The sequence below is a fragment of the Mandrillus leucophaeus genome, unplaced genomic scaffold, assembly GCF_000951045.1.
Source record: "Mandrillus leucophaeus isolate KB7577 unplaced genomic scaffold, Mleu.le_1.0 Scaffold1080, whole genome shotgun sequence".
NCBI lineage: Eukaryota > Metazoa > Chordata > Mammalia > Primates > Cercopithecidae > Mandrillus > Mandrillus leucophaeus.
Window position 1 is genome coordinate 81726 of NW_012098988.1, and position 17623 is coordinate 99348.

General features: G+C 36.1%; 1 protein-coding gene across 1 annotated transcript in view; it reads left to right on the forward strand.

The window, feature by feature from the left end:
- EPHA6 (EPH receptor A6) overlaps positions 1 to 17623 on the forward strand; it is a gene marked incomplete at its 5' end in the record, with an annotated part of 209000 nt that overhangs the window by 68893 nt on the left and 122484 nt on the right. The window contains one exon of the mRNA XM_011987111.1: positions 1910 to 1971. Coding sequence (XP_011842501.1) covers positions 1910 to 1971 — 62 coding nt within the window. The remainder of the gene's footprint in view (positions 1 to 1909; positions 1972 to 17623) is intronic.

The following is a 17623-nucleotide window of genomic DNA, read 5'->3' on the forward strand; positions in this document are numbered from 1 at the left end:
TTAAGACCTCAAACTCTGAGACAGACTACTTGATACTGCCACTTACCAGCTGTTTGACTTTGGACAACTACTTTAATTTTCTATCCCTCAATTTCCATATCTGCACAAGAAACATAATTATGGCATGTACCAATACCAGTGAAATGCTTGCAAGCTCTTTTTATTCTAATAAGACTGGCATTCTTAAGGGAAGGATAAATGTTTGTTAAAGACAATAAAAACTGAAAGTGTTCCTCTGACAGCAATGGTCAAGACAGATTAAAAAGTTGTGACTCTGCAGGCAGGGGAAGAAGACATCAGGCAGTCATTGTAATAACCCAACTATTCCCATTAACATTCAGAATCCATTGTCATTCAAAATGGAATACTGGACTCAGAATTTTTATATTTAAGTACAAAAATGACCTTTTGTTTTCCTCACCTTGCTACCTCAGTGTTTCTATCTATGTCCTACCCCCAAGCTCCCTGAAAGTATAGCCAAATAAAAGATTTCATGATGAACTTTAAGGTTTAAAACCTGAATCTTCTAGATCCCTGCCCACAAGAGTGCTGACAGTTCGTCTGACCTCGATAATTGCCAATAAAGTTCTTTATTCATATTTGGGTAAAATTAATTACTTCGAGGAACATTATAGAATATAGGTTAATATTCGCTACAAATGGAAAACTTCCTTGGGTTGTAATTTTATGCATGATAAATTGGGAGCTTTATTAATAGATTTAACCTTTAGCACATCTTTATTTAAAATATAGATTCAAATGTAAAGTCTAGCATTTGCATACATTGTACTAATTCATAATAGTCACCCTTTCTAACCCACAAGGCTTTGAGTTCATAAAATGAACATGAATTACAATGAGATCTAATATTTCCATCAATAGTACACATCAGTTCTTTCGAGATCTCCTTCGTGTTTATAATGAAAAACTGTGCACAGTGCAGATTGAAAAGTTAAAAATTCCAACAGGAGGTGAGAAACACAGAAGTAAAAACTAAATATGTCATACATGCTTATTTCAGGTGAATACCACTTCCCCTGCATCTGAAATGAGTTTATCTTTTAAACTTGGGCAATTGGGCAGAACAAATGCATTCACTTCTTTGAAATAAATCAGTTATTTATGTCAAATATTCTACCTAATAGAGGTGTATTCGGAACTGTAACAGTGTAACAATTGATATGATAAAAAAGGAAAGAAATTATGTTCAGTTTCTGATCTTATCTTCTGTACCAGACTACAAAATCAGAGTTACTTATTTTTCATGTACTGCCATCGTTGCTCTGTTGATCAAATCTATGTCCAATGAAAACATAATCAGGAGCTATTACAAATCCTACAAGCTTTGTAGCATTCATCAATCTAAAATTTTTCTGCTTAAAGGCCCTTAAAATCAGACTATGACCGATGGTTTATAATTTCTTAAAGAGAATTTACGAGTTTCTCCTTTCTGCTTTGCCTTAGGAATATTTCAGAAATGCCCACTCTAATATAAGTCAGCCAAAATTGCTGCACTGCCTTAGAAGTTGTACCATAACTGCAAAAGCAGCTATAATAACTGCTTAAATCCTACTTCAGCTCGTTGATTGTTTTCTAAGGAAAAACTAGAGGACAAAAAGAACATAATCTAAACAAGTGATTGCAGGGCTTTAGGAAAAGAAGTACCTAATTCCTTTGTAATTTATATTGTAATTCATGTCCTTTTTATGAACTCAAAAGGAAATAATGCTATAAAGAAATATAGAGATGCCTATGTATAATATGAACACTTTTATAGAAGCAGGTTGGAAAATGAAATTCCTATTAATAAAATACAAATAATGTAGTTACCACAGCTGGGTATCTCTTAACTGCAGCACATATTTTTGTAATTGCTCTAATCCATGTGTGTTCTCTTGCTCTTTTGCAGGCAGACCAGTAATGATTGTGGTGGAATATATGGAGAATGGATCCCTAGACTCCTTTCTGCGGGTGAGGTGTTCTTTTCTGATGGCATTTAAATAAGCTGTTCTCAGTTCTATATTTAAATCATTTATCATAAATTAATTTTTGCATAATGTTATTCATGGATTTTCTGTGAAGAATAGCAGTGTTTTCTCTAGGGTGCATTTCCCTGATACTGTGATACATTAGAGTGTTACTAAGCGGGGAGGATGTACACTCAATAACATAATTGATTTCTCCTATAAATTCACTTGCTATATGTGTGTGTGTGTGTGTATACCAAATAATGTTATCATAAAGAAAGATGAAATGAAACTCAGTTGCCTCACAGTCATTAATTTTGCTTTATCACATTTAACTATGTAGTACGATACTGTATGCATTATCTATATCTATAATGCTGAACTCCTTAACTGATCTGTATGTACCAACAGTGACTCAAGTTCATTTCAGAAAATGTTCTATTAACTTTGTCCTTCTTCAGTTCATTTGGCTGACTATTCGGAAAACAAAAGGAGGAGGAATAAAACTTCTTTAGCAGAGATTTCTTTTACAAAAACATTCTTTTTAAAGTGATTTATCCCTAAAAGTATAGTACGTACAAGAAGTAATTTATTATAGATAGTGATACAAACACAAACTGAGAAGGCACCAGGAAGTTATATTTCAAGGTATATTTATAATACAGTTAAGATTTGAAAAACCATCATGTGCTATGAAAATATTCATTGATAGTGAAAAAATGAAATACAGAAAATAACTGCTATAGTAAATATTTTTCATCCCCAGCAAAGGTCATATATTTGCATGTCACTGTATTTTTAATTATCTATCTATCTATCTATCTATCTATCTATCTATCTATCTATCTATCTATCTACAGAGAGATAACTATTTTTCTCACTTACAAAATGGCTGGACTTTGCCACTTGGAATGTTACATTATTTTTCTTCTTTATTTTCATATGAAAATAAAACATTCACTTCACTTCATTCTTTGCCCCATGTTATGTGAAGAAGTTCTGTTTGCATCTCATCTTTCTCTCTTGATCTCATTTTCATTTATTTTTCTTCATTCTGGGTCCTCTTCTTCCAACTGCTCTGAATGCTAGCAGTGATGGTATATTTATACTCTGACTGGGCTTGATGTCCAGATTCAATCCTAGAAGCTGAATTCAGCAAAATCATCAAGTTATTATAGAGCAATACTGCTCGTGCAGTGTATACTCTCAACCAAGTGTGCTCTGTAAGGTAAAATGAAATTCAGAGGTGTTTGGGGACATGAACTGTTTGTTCTTCTCTGTAGCCATTCTAAAAATGTGTTATTTTATAGCTTGTATTCATTTCACCTGTTCTAAATTATTTTAGAATAATTTATCAGGACCACCTATGGTACTTGAAATGCTTGTATACTAATGTCCTTCCATTATGTTTCTTCAAAAACTCATTTTTATTTTTATCAGATACATATCAAAATGACTCATTATCTAATGATGCTTGGGTTAGGTTGGTTTTCTTTTTATTTTCTTCTTTTTATTTTTGCATCAGCTGTATTCTAAAGCAGAATATAATGGCAAACAATATAGCAGATATTCAATCTAAATTGCTGCCAAAAATGGATCAAATGAGTACCACAAGCAAATAAGGTGGGAAATAGTAGCTTCTCACCTAATTTATATATTTTATTCTGCAGAATAATGAATCAATTAAATGTTATAAATAAACAATAATATGTTATAAATAAAAGATTTACTTCTAAACATCCTACTACATGTTTAGAAGTAGTGTATTTTATGCTTTAAATTTTAAAGCCTAATATTGTCCAGCTCTTATTATATACTGTGTATGTAAGACATTATCAGAGATTCTAGGAGGAAAGAACCTGAATACCTATCTCAGTTAATTTTGGCTCTACTTATGGACTGTGTGACATTGGGCATGGTATCAAATTCTCTGTACCTCTGTTTACTCATTATAAAATTCTCTGTCCCTCTGTTTACTCATCCACTTCATGCAATTATTATAAAGATTAATTGATTGTTATAAAGCTTATAGAATAGTGTGTGACACATTGCAGGTGGCAGAGCAAGGATTCAAATTCAAGTCTCTGTGACTCAAAAAGCCATGCTGTCATGCATTATGAATTCATTTTATTAAAATGCTTACTACTTTTCCTTATAAGTCCACTACCATCTCCTCATGTGGTCTATGTCCCCTTTGCACATAGAGTTTCTAAAAGTCACATTATTATAATGCAAAAAAAATCAAATGAATGGAAAAATAGGGTCAATACTTCCATCTTACTCTTCTTTAATGTTCTTACCCTTCTTTGTAATCATCTCTCTTCTTAGAAACTCAAAGTGCTTTATAAACTTTATGTCAATAACAGATACTCAACTCCCCATGACAAGCAGAAATAAAACATAAATATATATAGCCCATAAATTTTCAAAAGCAAAGTCATTTTTCAAACTACAGCTTTAGAACATAATCACAGCTTATGTGAGCACAGGAAGGAGGAAGTGACTAAGTGCACTGTGTAGTAGGGGAGCCATCCGTGGCTCATTAATAGCCTTCTGTGCTTACTGGAAGCAGAAATGATTTCCCTTTGGTCTCCCACACTGTTTGAAAACTGCTTCAATTTGCTATTTTATTATGAAGGAGTGGTAGCACTACTAACTACAAGATTACATCTTAGTGTCAGTGCTGGTGGCTGGCTGGCTTTCATATGGCACTGGATTCATGAATCTCATACCGTTTGGGATCCTTGTGGACATTCTTCCAGATATATATCAGCAGAGGGACAGTGTAGTCAAGTGTGTGTGTGGGCTTGTGTGCGAATATATACGTGTGTGTAGAGAAGGGATGTGTGTGTGACTGTGTGTATTTTTAATTTTAAAATTGAATACATTCTGACTTAGCAAGCAGCTCAGCAGCAGCCTGGCTGCCCAGAAGGCACAGCCTCACCAATGTTTGGATTTTTTAACTTTTCTAAGCCCATTTGGGGATAGTGGTCAAGGTTACACTTAATTCACAGTAGTGTATTTTCTCTAATTTCACTAAAATTTACTGGTGCAAATTAAGTATAACCTTGACCATTATCCCCATACAGGCTTTTTCCAGCTATACATTTGGATTTAGTAAATACTTTCTGTGGCACTTACCTGCAAACCACCTACCTCTAAATTTTAGAAATTCCCATTTTAGAACATTCCACTTAGAACTTCCCATTTTTATAACAATATTAACTAGCAATCTAAACTAAATATAGCTATAGAATAACTTTGAAATGCCACATGTCAACCACAAAATATTTTGTTTTATAACATTTGTTATATCTAATTTATCATATCGCAAAATTCAGTTATACCAAAATATAATACTAAATATACTACTGGTTTCAGTGCAAGAGGGTGTGTTCATACTGCAGCCTTTTGCTCACACCTCAAATCCTTTGTCATGAGAGAAAAGGAACACTTACTGTTTTGTTTGTTTGTTTGTTTGACAGAGTCTTGGTCTGTCACCAGGCTTGAGTGCAGTGGCACGATCTCAGCTCACTGCAACCTCCACCTCCCAGGTTCAAGTGATTCCCCTGCCTCAGCCTCCCAAGTAGCTGGAACTACAGGTGCGCATCACCACACCCAGCTAATTTTTTTTTTTTTTTTTTTTTTTTAGTAGAGTCAGGGTTTCACCACATTGGCCAGGATGATCTCTATTTCCTTACCTCGTGATCCGCCTGCCTCAGTCTTCCAAAGTGCTGGGATTACAGTCATGAGCCACTGTGCCTGGCCTATACTTACATTTTTTACAATGCAAATCACTTAGGAAAATAAGAAAGGGGGTCATCTATAACCCAAAAATGTAGGAGAAGTTAATAAAAGAAAGCAAGAAGGATTTAATCAAGTAAGGAAATCAGCTCAAAATATGCTCAGGGAAGGATGGCTGGGAGCAAGAAAAGTGAGTGGAAGGTGGTGCTATCAATTGAAATAATACAGAGGAGGAACAGGATGGACTGGTAGTTGGAAGGAAATGGTAAGTTTAATTTTGGTCATGTTGCATTTGAGTTGTCTGTGGAACATCCAATGAAAATGTTCAGTGGGTGGGGACCAAGAAGGCTGACTAGAAGCAACTACTGTGTGTGACTCTTACAGAGAGGAATAAAGGGGTGAATAATACAGAACCTTCAACTGAAACATCCAGGTACTTGCATTGGGACTGATCAGGGAAACAATTTGACCTACAGAGAATGGAGAAAAGGAAGTCAATGACCCACCCGGGAGCAACGCAGAGCAACAGGAACCTCCCCCACCCAGAGAAGCGCTTAGTAAATGTGTGACCCCAGGAAACCACACTTCTCCCATGGATCTTTGCAATGCTTGGGTCAGGAGATACACCAGGGTCTTCAGTCTGACACAGAACTGTGTGAAGTCCTGGCAGAAAAGCTACTCAGATGCACAGAGTCCTGGAAGCTTTATATATGCTGGCTCTGGGGTCCCTGGAGTTGCTGCTGTGACAGCAACTCAGGCAAGGTAACAAGTTGGACCTCCATACATACCCCTGAAAAGGGAGCTGAATCCAGGGGGCAGAGCACCATCAGTCTGCAGGCCCCACTTCCAGGGTACCCTGCAGGATAAGACCTACTGACTTGGAATTCCAGCCAGCCCCTGGCAACATTGTTGCTCCTACCTGGGACAGAATAGAGTTTCCTCGGGGGAGGGGCAGGCCACCATCTTTGTTGTTTGGACAACTTAGCCATTCCAGTCTCTGGGCTTTGGGAGCCCAAATTGACCAGAGATAGAAGGGATCCCCCAACACATCTCATCTACTCTACCAAAACATGTCCAGATTGCTTCTTTAACCAATCTATTCCTCCTCACTGGCAGGGCATCCCAACTGGCGCCTCAAGCCACCCCCTTCTGTGTTCTCCGGCCCAACAGAGGTTTGAATTCTCCCTAGTATGGAAAGGCCAGAAATGGGTGGGCCGCCATCTTTGCTGTTCAGCAACTTAGTGGTTCCAGCTTCCAGGCTTCAGAGAGCACAAGCCAACCAGGGGCAGAAGGAGTACCCCAGTAGGACACAGCTACTCTACAAAAGAGTGACTAGACTGCTTCTTTAAGAGTGTACCTAATCCCAATCCTCCTGACTTGGTGAGATCTCCCAAGCAGGGTCTCCAGCCACCTCCTACAAGTGTGTTGGAACTAGCAACAGGTCCATACCTCCCTGGAACAGAGCTCACAGAGGAAGGGCCATCTTTTCCGTTTCACAGCCTTCACTGGTGATACCTTCAGGTACTAGAAAATCCAAGGCAACCAGGCACTGGAGCAGACCCCCAGAAAATTACAGCAGCCCTATGAAAAAGTGGCCAGACCATTAAAAGGAAAAAATAAATAAATCCAAAGGTCAGCAACCTCAGAGATTGAAAATGGAGAAGGCCACAATGATGAGAAAGAATCAGTGCAAGAACACTGAAATTTCAAAAAGCCAGAGTGTCCTCTCTCCTCCAGATGACCACATCACCTCTCCAGCAAGGGGTCAGAACTGGACTGAGGCTGAGATGGCTGAGATGACAGAACTAGGTTTCCAAATGTGTCTAAAAAAAAATCTTCACTGAGCTAAAGGACCACGTTCTAACTCAATGCAAGGAAGCTAAAAATCATGATAAAATGTTACAGGAGCTGACAGTCAAAATAGTCAATATAGAGAACATAACTGACCTGACTGATAGAGCTGAAAAACACAATGCAAGAATTTCGTAATGTAATCACAAGTATTAATAGCAGAATAGACCAAGTAGAGGGAAGAATCTCAGAACTTAAAGACTGGGTTTCCGAAATAACACTGGCAGACAAAAATAGAGAAAAAAGAATGAATATGAATAAACAAAACTCCAAGAAATATGGGATTATGTAAAAAGACCAAATCTGTGACTGATTGATGTACCTGAAAGAGATGAGGAGAATGCAACCAATGTAGAAAACATGTCAGAATATCATCCATGAGAATTTACGCAACCATGCTAGACAGGCCAACATGCAAATTCAGGAAATGCAGAGAACCCCAGTAAAATACTTGATGAGAAGGTTATCCTCAGGACACATAATCGTCAGATTCTCCAAGGTCAAAATACAAGAAAAAATGTTAATGGCAGTCGGAGAGAAGGGCCAGCTCACCTACAAAGGGAAGCCCATCAGGCTAACAGAGAACCTTTTAGCAGAAACCTTATAAGCCACAAGACATTGGGTGCCAATATTCAACATTATTAAAGGAAAGAGATTCCAACCCAGAATTTCATATCCATTCAAACTAAGCTTCATAAGAAAAGGGAAATAAGGTCATTTTCAGACAAGTAAATGCTGAGGGAATTCATCACCACCAGACCTGCCTTATAAGAGCTCCTGAAGGAAGCACTAAATGCGGAAAGGAAAAACTATTACCAGCCACAATAAAAACACAATGAAGTACACAAACCAGTGGCACTATAAGTTAACCACATAAAGAAGTCTGCAAAATAATTAGCTAGCATCACAACGTCAGAATCAAATCCACACATAACAATACTAACCTGAAATATAAATGGGCTAAGTGCCTCAATTAAAAGATACAGAATGGCAAGCTGGATAAAGAACTAAGACCTATCAATATGCTGTCTTCAAGAGATCCATCTCACGTGCAGTAACACACGTAGGCTCAAAATAAAGGGATGCAGGAAAATTTACCTAGAAAATGGACAACAGGAAAAACCGGGGTTGCCATCCCCAGTTTTTGACAAAACAGACTTTAAGCCAACAAAAATCAAAAAAGACAAAGAATGGTATTACATAATGATAAAGGATTCAATTCAACAAGATGAGCTGACTATCCTAAGTATATATGCACCCAACACAAGAGCACTCAGATTCATAAAGCAAGTTATTGGAGACCTTGAAAGAGACTTAGACTCCCACACAATAATGATGGAAGACTTTAAAACCCCACTGTCAATATTAGACAGATCATCAAGATAGAAAATTCACAAAGATATTCAGGACTTCAACTCAGGTCTGGATTGAATGGACTTGATAGATACCTGAAGACCTCTCCACTCCAATGCAACAGAATATACATTTTTCTCATCACCACATGGCACTTACTCTAAAATTGATCACATAATTGGAAGTAAAACATTCCTCAGCAAATGCAAAAGAACTGATATCATAACGTTCTCTCAGACCACAGCACAATCAAATTAGAACTCAAGACTAAGAAATACACTCAAAAACCATACAATTACATGGAAATTGAATAACCTGCTCCTGAATGACTTTTGGGTAAATAATGAAGTTAAGGCAGAAATCAAGAAGTTCCTTGAAACTAATGAGAATAAATATACAATGTGCCAGAATCTCTGGGACACAGCTAAGGCAAGGTTAAGAGGGAAATATTTAGCACTAAATGCCCACCTCAAAAATCTGGAAAGAACTCAAGTCATCAACCTAACATCAAAACTAAAAGAATGAGAGAACCAAGAGCAAACAAATCCCAAAGCTAGCAGAGGATGAGAAATAACTAAGATCAGAGCTGAACTAGAGAGAAATGAAAAACCATTGAAAAACTCAACAAATCCTGGTGCTGCTTTATTTAAAAATTGATAAAATAGATAGACTTCTAGCTAGCCTAATAAAGAAGAAAGGAGAGAAGATTCAAATAACACAATCAGAAATGATAAGGGAGATATTACCCCACAGAAATACAAGCAATGATCAGAGAATACTACAAACACCTCTGTTCAAATAAATTAGAAAATCTAGAAGAAATTGATAAATTCCTGGACACATACATCCACCCAAGACTGAACCAGGAAGAAATTGAATCCCTTAACAGACCAATAACACGTTCTGAAATTGAGGCAATAATAAATAGCTTTCCAACCCCAAAAGTCCAGGACCAGATGGATTCACAGCTGAATTCTACCAGATGTACTAAGAAAAGTTGGTACCATTCCTACTGAAACTATTCTAAAAAATTGAAAAGGAAGGACTCTGCCATAACTCATTCTACCAGGGCAGCATCTTCCTGATACCAAAACCTTGCAGAGATACAACAGAAAAGAAAACTTCAGGCCAATATCCTTGCTAAACATCAATGCAAAAATCCTCAACAAAATACTGGGAAACTGAATCCAGCAGCACATCAAAGAGTTGATCCACCATGATCAAGTAGTGGTGATCATCCCCAGGGTTCAAGTTGGTTTAACATATGTAAATCAATAAATGTGATTCATAACATAAACAGAACTAAAAACAAAACCCACATGATTATCTCAATAGATGCAGAAAAGGCTTTTGATGAAATTCAACATCCCTTCATGTTAAAAACTCTCGATAAACTAGGTGTTGAAGCAATATGCCTCAAAATAATAAGAGCCATTTATGACAAACTGACAACAAACATCATACTGAATGGGCAAAAGCAGGAAACATTCCCCTTGAAAAAAGGGTACAAGAAAAGGGTGCCCTATCTCACCACTCCTATTCAACATAGTATGGGAAATTCTGTCCAGAGCAATCAGACAATAGAAAAAAAAGCCAGGGGGGATCCAAATAGGAAGAAAGGAAGTCAAACTTACCCCTGTTTGTAGATTACATGATCCTGTATCTACAAAAGCCCATTGTCTGAGCCCAAAAGCTTCTTAAGCTGATAAGCAACTTCAGCAAACTCTCAGGATACAAAATCAATGTGGAAAAAAATGCGAGCATTCCTATACACCAACAACAGTCAGGCCAATAGCCAAATCACAAAAGAGCCAAATTCACAATTGCCACAAAAAGAATAAAACACCTAGGAATACATCTAACAAGGGAAGTGAAAGATCTCTGAAAGGAAAACTATAAACCACTACTCAAAAAAATCAGAGAGGACACAAACAAAGGGAAAAACTATCCATGCTGATGGAAAGGAAAAATCACTATTGTTAAAATGGCCATACTGACCAAAGCAATTTATAGATTCAAAGCTATTTCCATAAAACTACCATTGGCATTCTTCACGAACCAGAAAGAACTATTTTAACATTCATATGGAACCAACAAAGAACCCAAGTAGTCAAGGCAATCCTAAGCAAAAAGAACAAAGTTGGAGGCATCATGCTGCTCAACTTCAAACTATACTACAGGACTACAGTAAGCAAAACAGCATGGTACTGGTACAAGAACAGACACCTAGACCAGTGGAACAGAAGAGAAAATCCACAAATAAGACTACACACCTACAGCTGTCTAATCTTTGACAAACCTGACAAAAACAAGCAATGAGGAAAAGATTCTTTATTCAATAAAGGGTACTGGTATAACTGGGTAGCCATATGCAGAAAATTGAAACTGGACCCTTTTCTTACACCATATACAGAAATTAACTTAAGATGGATTAAAGAGTTAAGTGTAAAACCTAAAGCTACAAAAACCTTGGAAGACAACATAGGTAATTCCTTTCAGGAGATAGGCACAGTCAAAAGTTTTATGATGAAGACACCAAAATAATTGCAACAAAAGCAAAAATTGACAAATAGAATCTAATCAAACTAAAGAGGTTCTACATAGCAAAAGAAACTATTAACAGAGTAAATAGACAACCTACAGAATGGGAGAAAACTTCTGCAAACTATGCATCTGACAGAGGTCTAATATCCAGCATATATAAGGAACTTAAACAAATTTACAAGGAAAAAGCAAACAACCCCATTAAAAACTGGACAAAGGACATGAACAGACAGACATGTAAAAGGAGACATACATGTGGCCAAGAAATATGTGAAAAAAAACTTAGCATCACTGATCATTAGAGAAATGCAAATCAAAACCACAATGAGTTACCATCTCACACCAGTCAGAATGGCTATTACTAAAAAGTCAAAAAATAATAGATGCTGGCAAGGTTGTGGAGAAAAATGAATGGCTATACACTGTTGGTAGCAGTGTAAATTAGTTCAACCATTATAAAAGACACTGTGGCGATTCTACAGAGACCTAAAGACAGAAATAACATTCGACCCAACAATCCCATTACTGAGTATATACCCAAAGAAATAGAAATTGTTCTATTATAAACACACATGGACGCATATATTCATTGCAGCACTATTCAAAATTGCAAAGACATAGAATCAACCCAAATGCCCATCAATGATAGACTAGATAAAGAAAATATGATACATATACACTGTGGGAATACTATGCAGTCATGAAAAATAATGAGATCATGTCCTTTGCAGGCACGTGGGTGGAACTAGAGGACGTTATCCTTAGCAAACTAACACAGGAACAGAAACCAAGCACTGCATGTTCTCATTTAGGAGTGAGAACTAAATGATGAGAACACATGGACAACACATAGAAGGGAACAACACACACTGGAGCCTCTCAGAGAGTGGAAGGTGGGAGGAGGGAGAGGATCAGGAAAAATAACTAATGGATGCTAGACTTAATACCTGAAGGGTGAAATCTGTACAACAAACCCCCATGACACAACCATTTAAGAAACCTGCACATCCTGCACATGTACCCCTGAACTTAAAATAAAAGTTTTGAAAATTTTTTTAAAAAAGGAGATGTCCAGACAGCAATTTAAAATACAAATCTTATGCTCAGTGGAAAAATATTGGCTAAAATTGAACATCTGGGTCTTGGTAGCATAAAGGTAGTTACTAAATGCAAACTGTGATATTTCCTAAGAAGAACATTGAACCAGGGTGGAACTTTGTGCCATACCAATCTGAGAGGCTGCATGGATGGAATTCCCAAAGGTAACTAGGCAAGACTGGGCAAAGAGGAACAAGGAGGGAGAAAGAAAACCATAAAGTCCCCAAACCTAAAGGAATACAGTTTTTAAGTCAGGAGCACATAACCAATTGTGAAAAATTCAGGAGAGGAATTCCGAAAGACAGAAACAAAGAAATATCTATAGGATTTAGCACATAACAGGGACTCAGTGATCTCAACAAGAGCATTTTCAATGGCTTGGTCTCAGGCAGAAGCCAGACTGCAGAGAGCAAAAATGAGAATGAACAACCAACAGGAATTTGTAGGTGAAGATGATTCCTTTGGGAACAGGTGGGTGAGATGTCAAGGCAAGTAATAAATCAAATGCTAGTATGCTAGTAGACCAAAATGTAAGAAAAATCAAGGATTTATTTTCAATTTTTTTATTTTGATAAAATGCACATAACATAAAATTTATTTACCATCTCAACCATTTTGAAGTGCACAATTCAGTGGTATTTAGTACATTCATATCATTGTTGCAAATATCACCAGTATCCGTCTGCAGAACTCTATTTATCTGGCAAAACTGAAATGCTACACTCATTAAGTGATTAAACTTTCCCACTTCTTTAAAATCATTAAACTCCCCCCTTCTCCTGGCAAACAGCATTCCACTGCCTGTCTCTATGAGTTTGGCTACTCTTAGTATCTCATTTAAGTGAAATCATATAGTACTTGTCTTTTGTGATTGGCTTATTTCACTTAGCATAATGTCCTCAAAGTTCAGTCATGTTGAAGTGTATGTCAGAATCTCCTTCCTTTTTAAGGATAAATGATATTCCATTGTATGTACATGCCACATTTTGCTTATCCATTCATCTCTTGATGGATACTTGGGTTGCTTTCATGTTTTAGCTATTGCAAAGAATGCTATTATGAGAATAGATGCACTTTGACACCCTACTTTCCATTCATTTGAGTATACATCCATAAGTGGGATTACTGGATAATGTTTTAATTCTATTTTTAACTTTTAGGGGAACCGCCATACCATTTTCTGTAGTGGCCATGTCATTTTACATTCCTACCAACGGAGTACAAGGGTTTCAATTTCTCAGTATTCTCACTAACACATGTTATTTTCTGACGTTTTTGTTTGTTTTATGTTTATTGTTATAATGGCCGTCCTGATGGATGTGAAGTGGTGTCTCAATGAAATTTTAATTTCTGTAATGATTTGTGGTTTTCAGGATCTTTTCAATGTTATTGGCTATTTGTATATCTACTTTGTGGAAGTATCTGTTCAAGTCCGTTTTCCATTTTTGAATCAGGTTGCTTGATTTTTTGTTGTTGTTGAATTTTAGGAGTTCTCTATATAGGATGGATATTATTCCCTTAGGAGATACATGATTTACAAGCACTTTCTCCCATTCTGTGAGTTAGCTTTGTACTCTGCAGAGAGTGTTTTTTGATGCACAAAGGTTTTTAAGTTTCATGTGGCCCAGTTTGTCAGTTTTTCCTTTTGTTGCCTGTGGCTTTGGTATCATATCTAAGAAATCATTGCCAAATCTAATGTCATGAAGCTTTTGCACTGTTTTCTTCTAAGAGTTTTATAATTTGAGGTCTTACATTTAGGTCTTTGATGCATTTTGAGTTAATTTTTGCATATGTTTTAGGTAAAGATTTAACTTCATTATTTTGCATGTTGATATTCAGCTTTCCTAGCACCATTTATTGAAAAGACTGTACTTTCCCAACTTAATAATCTTGGCACCCTTATCAAAAATTATTTGACCACTGTTATTAGTCCATTCCTGCTTGTATAACAATATAACACAGATTGGATATGTAATAAATAATAGAAAGTTATTTCTCACAGTTCTGGAAGCTGAGAAGTCCAAGACCAAGGGTAATGGCTTACTCTCTGCTTCCAAGATGACATTTTCTTGCTGTATTCTCACATGACAGAAGGGACAAAAGCTGTATCCTCACTTGGTGAAAGAGCAGAAGAGCAAAAAGGGCAAAAAGGGACTAGGATGCTCCTTTCAACCTCTTTTACAATAGCACTAATCCCATTCATGAGGATTGAGTGTTCATGACTTAATAATTTACCAAAAGCCCCACTCTTAATACTATCACATTAGGTATTAGATTCCAGCATATGAATTTGGAAAGGACACATACATTCAAGCCATAACAATCATACATGAAAAGGTTTATTTCTGGGCTCTACTCCATTGGTCAATATGTGTGTCTTTATGCAAATACCAAAATATTTTGATTATTGTAGCTTTATACTAAGTTTTGAAATCAAGAAATGTGAATCCTCCAGCTTTGCTCCTCTTTATTGGTTATTTAAGGTCCCTTGAAATACAATGTGAGTGTGAATTCTAGGGCGGACTTCTGTGTTTCTGCCAAAAAAAAATGTTATTGAAATTCTGATACATATGTTGAATCAAAGTGGTGAAAGTGCCATCCTGGCCCTGTTCATTATCTTAGAGGGAAAACCTTTCAATTTGTAACTGTCAAGTATGATGTTTACTGTGGGTTATATATACATACACATAGCATTTATTATGTCAAACTAATTTTCTTTTAGTCCTAGCTTGTTGAGTGTTTTTATCATGAAACGGTGATGAATTTTGTCAAATGTTTTCTTCTTCACCAATTTAGATCATTGTGGGGATTTTCCCCCCTTCTTTCAGTTAATATGGTGTGTTACATTGATTGAATTTCATATTTGAACCATTCTTACATTCAATGAATTAATTCCATTTGGCCGTGGTGTATAATACTTTTAATATGCTGCTGAATTCCATTTGCTAGTATTTTGTTGAGGATTTTTTCATGAATGGTTAAGGGATATTGGTCTATAGTAATGTAGGGGTTTTTTGTAGTGTCTTTGTCTGGCTTTAGTATCAAGGTAATGTTTGTGGAATGAATCAAAATGTCTCTCTCCTCTTCAGTTTTTTGGATGAAGTTTGAGGAGGATTTGTATTCATTCTTTAAATGTTTGGTAGACCTCACCAATAAAGCCATCATCATCAGGTCCAGGGAGTTTCTTCATCAAGAGTTTCTTTTATTACTAATTTAATCTTCTTAATAGTTATAGGTCTATTCAGGTTTTTTTATTTCTTCATCATCTAGTCTTGATAGGTTTTGTGTTCCTAGGAATTTTTCCATTTTATCCAGGTTATCTAATTATTCACATACAATCATTTATAGTACTGTTATAATCCTTTTTATTTCTGTAGAATTGGTAGTAATATCACACCTTCATTCTGGTTTTAGTAATTTCTGTCTTCTCTTTATTTTCTTGGTCAATCTAGATAAAAGTTTATTACTTTTATTGTTCTTTTGGAAGAACCAACTTATGGTTTTGTGGATTTTCCATATTGTTTTTCTATTATCTATTTTATTTATCTTTGTTCTTATTTTTATTTCCTTCTTTTTGTTACCGTTGGGTTTAGTTTGTTCTTCTCTTGTTCCTTACGTTGTTAAGGTAGGTTGTTGTTTTGAGATATTCCTCTTTCTTTTAATACAGACATTTATAGCTACAAATTTCCTCCTTATCTTTGCTTTGGATGTGTGTCCTACAAATTGTAGTATGAGACACTTTCATTTTCAGTAGTCACTAAGTATTTTCTAAATTTTTTTGTGATTTCTTCTTTGATCCATTGGTTGTTTGAAAGTTTATTGTCTGTACACAAATTTATGGACTTTTACATTTTTCTTCTATTATTTACTTCTTTATCTGTTGTAGTCAGAGAACATACTTTGTATGAAATCTACTATTTGAGATCTCTTGATATTTAAATTTATTGTCTAACGTATGGCTTATCAAAGAAGACATTCCATATGAAATTTTGTTCTATTTTTCTTGGGTATAGTGTTTATTTATGTTAGATCTAGTTGGTTTATTGTGTCATTCAAGTCCTTTATATTCTTATCTTCTCTCTGGTTATTCAGTCCATTTTTCAGAGTGGAATTTTGAAATGTTTGTCTATCTGTTTCTCCCTTCAATTCTGTCAATTCTGTCAGTTTTTGTTGCATGTATTTTGATGGTCTGTTGTTAGTTACGTTAATGTTTGTAATTGTTGTATCTTAAAATCAAGGGTATTTTTAAAATAGATGACAATTTGGACTATGCATACACTGAAAAAGAAGAAGGGGGGAATTTAAAAAATAGATAAGACAAAAGATTTCAGGAGATGAAAAGGTATAAAATCAAGGAACCTGGTGGAGGATTGACTTTGGAGAGCAGAAGCCTCTGCATCTCCCAAGACTGGAGTGTTGTAGATCTAGATAGCTTTATGAGGAACATGCATAAATTGAAGGAAATGATGCCTGATTCTATTTCATTTCTACACAAAGTAGTAGAAGAGTTTTTATGGGAATTTGGGGACAAACTTTCCTTTAAGGTGAATGTTTGGAATAATTACTGAAATTAAAAACAAAAGTAGCAGATTATGGAAGTGCTGCACCATGAAGAGCAAGTTCTACTCCAGAGACTGTTTTTTCAAGACCCTAGCAGGTGCAATCAACCAAAAATCTTTATCAAAGTTATTAATGGTATGCAGTGTAAGTATCCAGGAGAGATGATCTTTTGGCCTCTTGGCCCAATTATATGTGCTAGTTGTATACATTTTTCCCAAAACTTGCCAGTCCTCATCTTGGTCCTGGAGAAAAATAATTAACTAATCATGCTGAACATTCAGATGATGCTGAAGAACATAAATGTGTTATGACAGTGATGTGCATGCTTCTGTGATTTTCTACATGAACACTCAACTCCCCAAATGTGAGGGTGAAGATAATAGAAACTATGGTTCGTAGAGCATGTACAAAAGAAAAACAAGGATGTCAAAAGGCAACTGAGGATGGTAGTGAAGGGATCATTCAGGTAACAGAGAGTGAGTCCATGCTAGATGAAGAAGGAAATG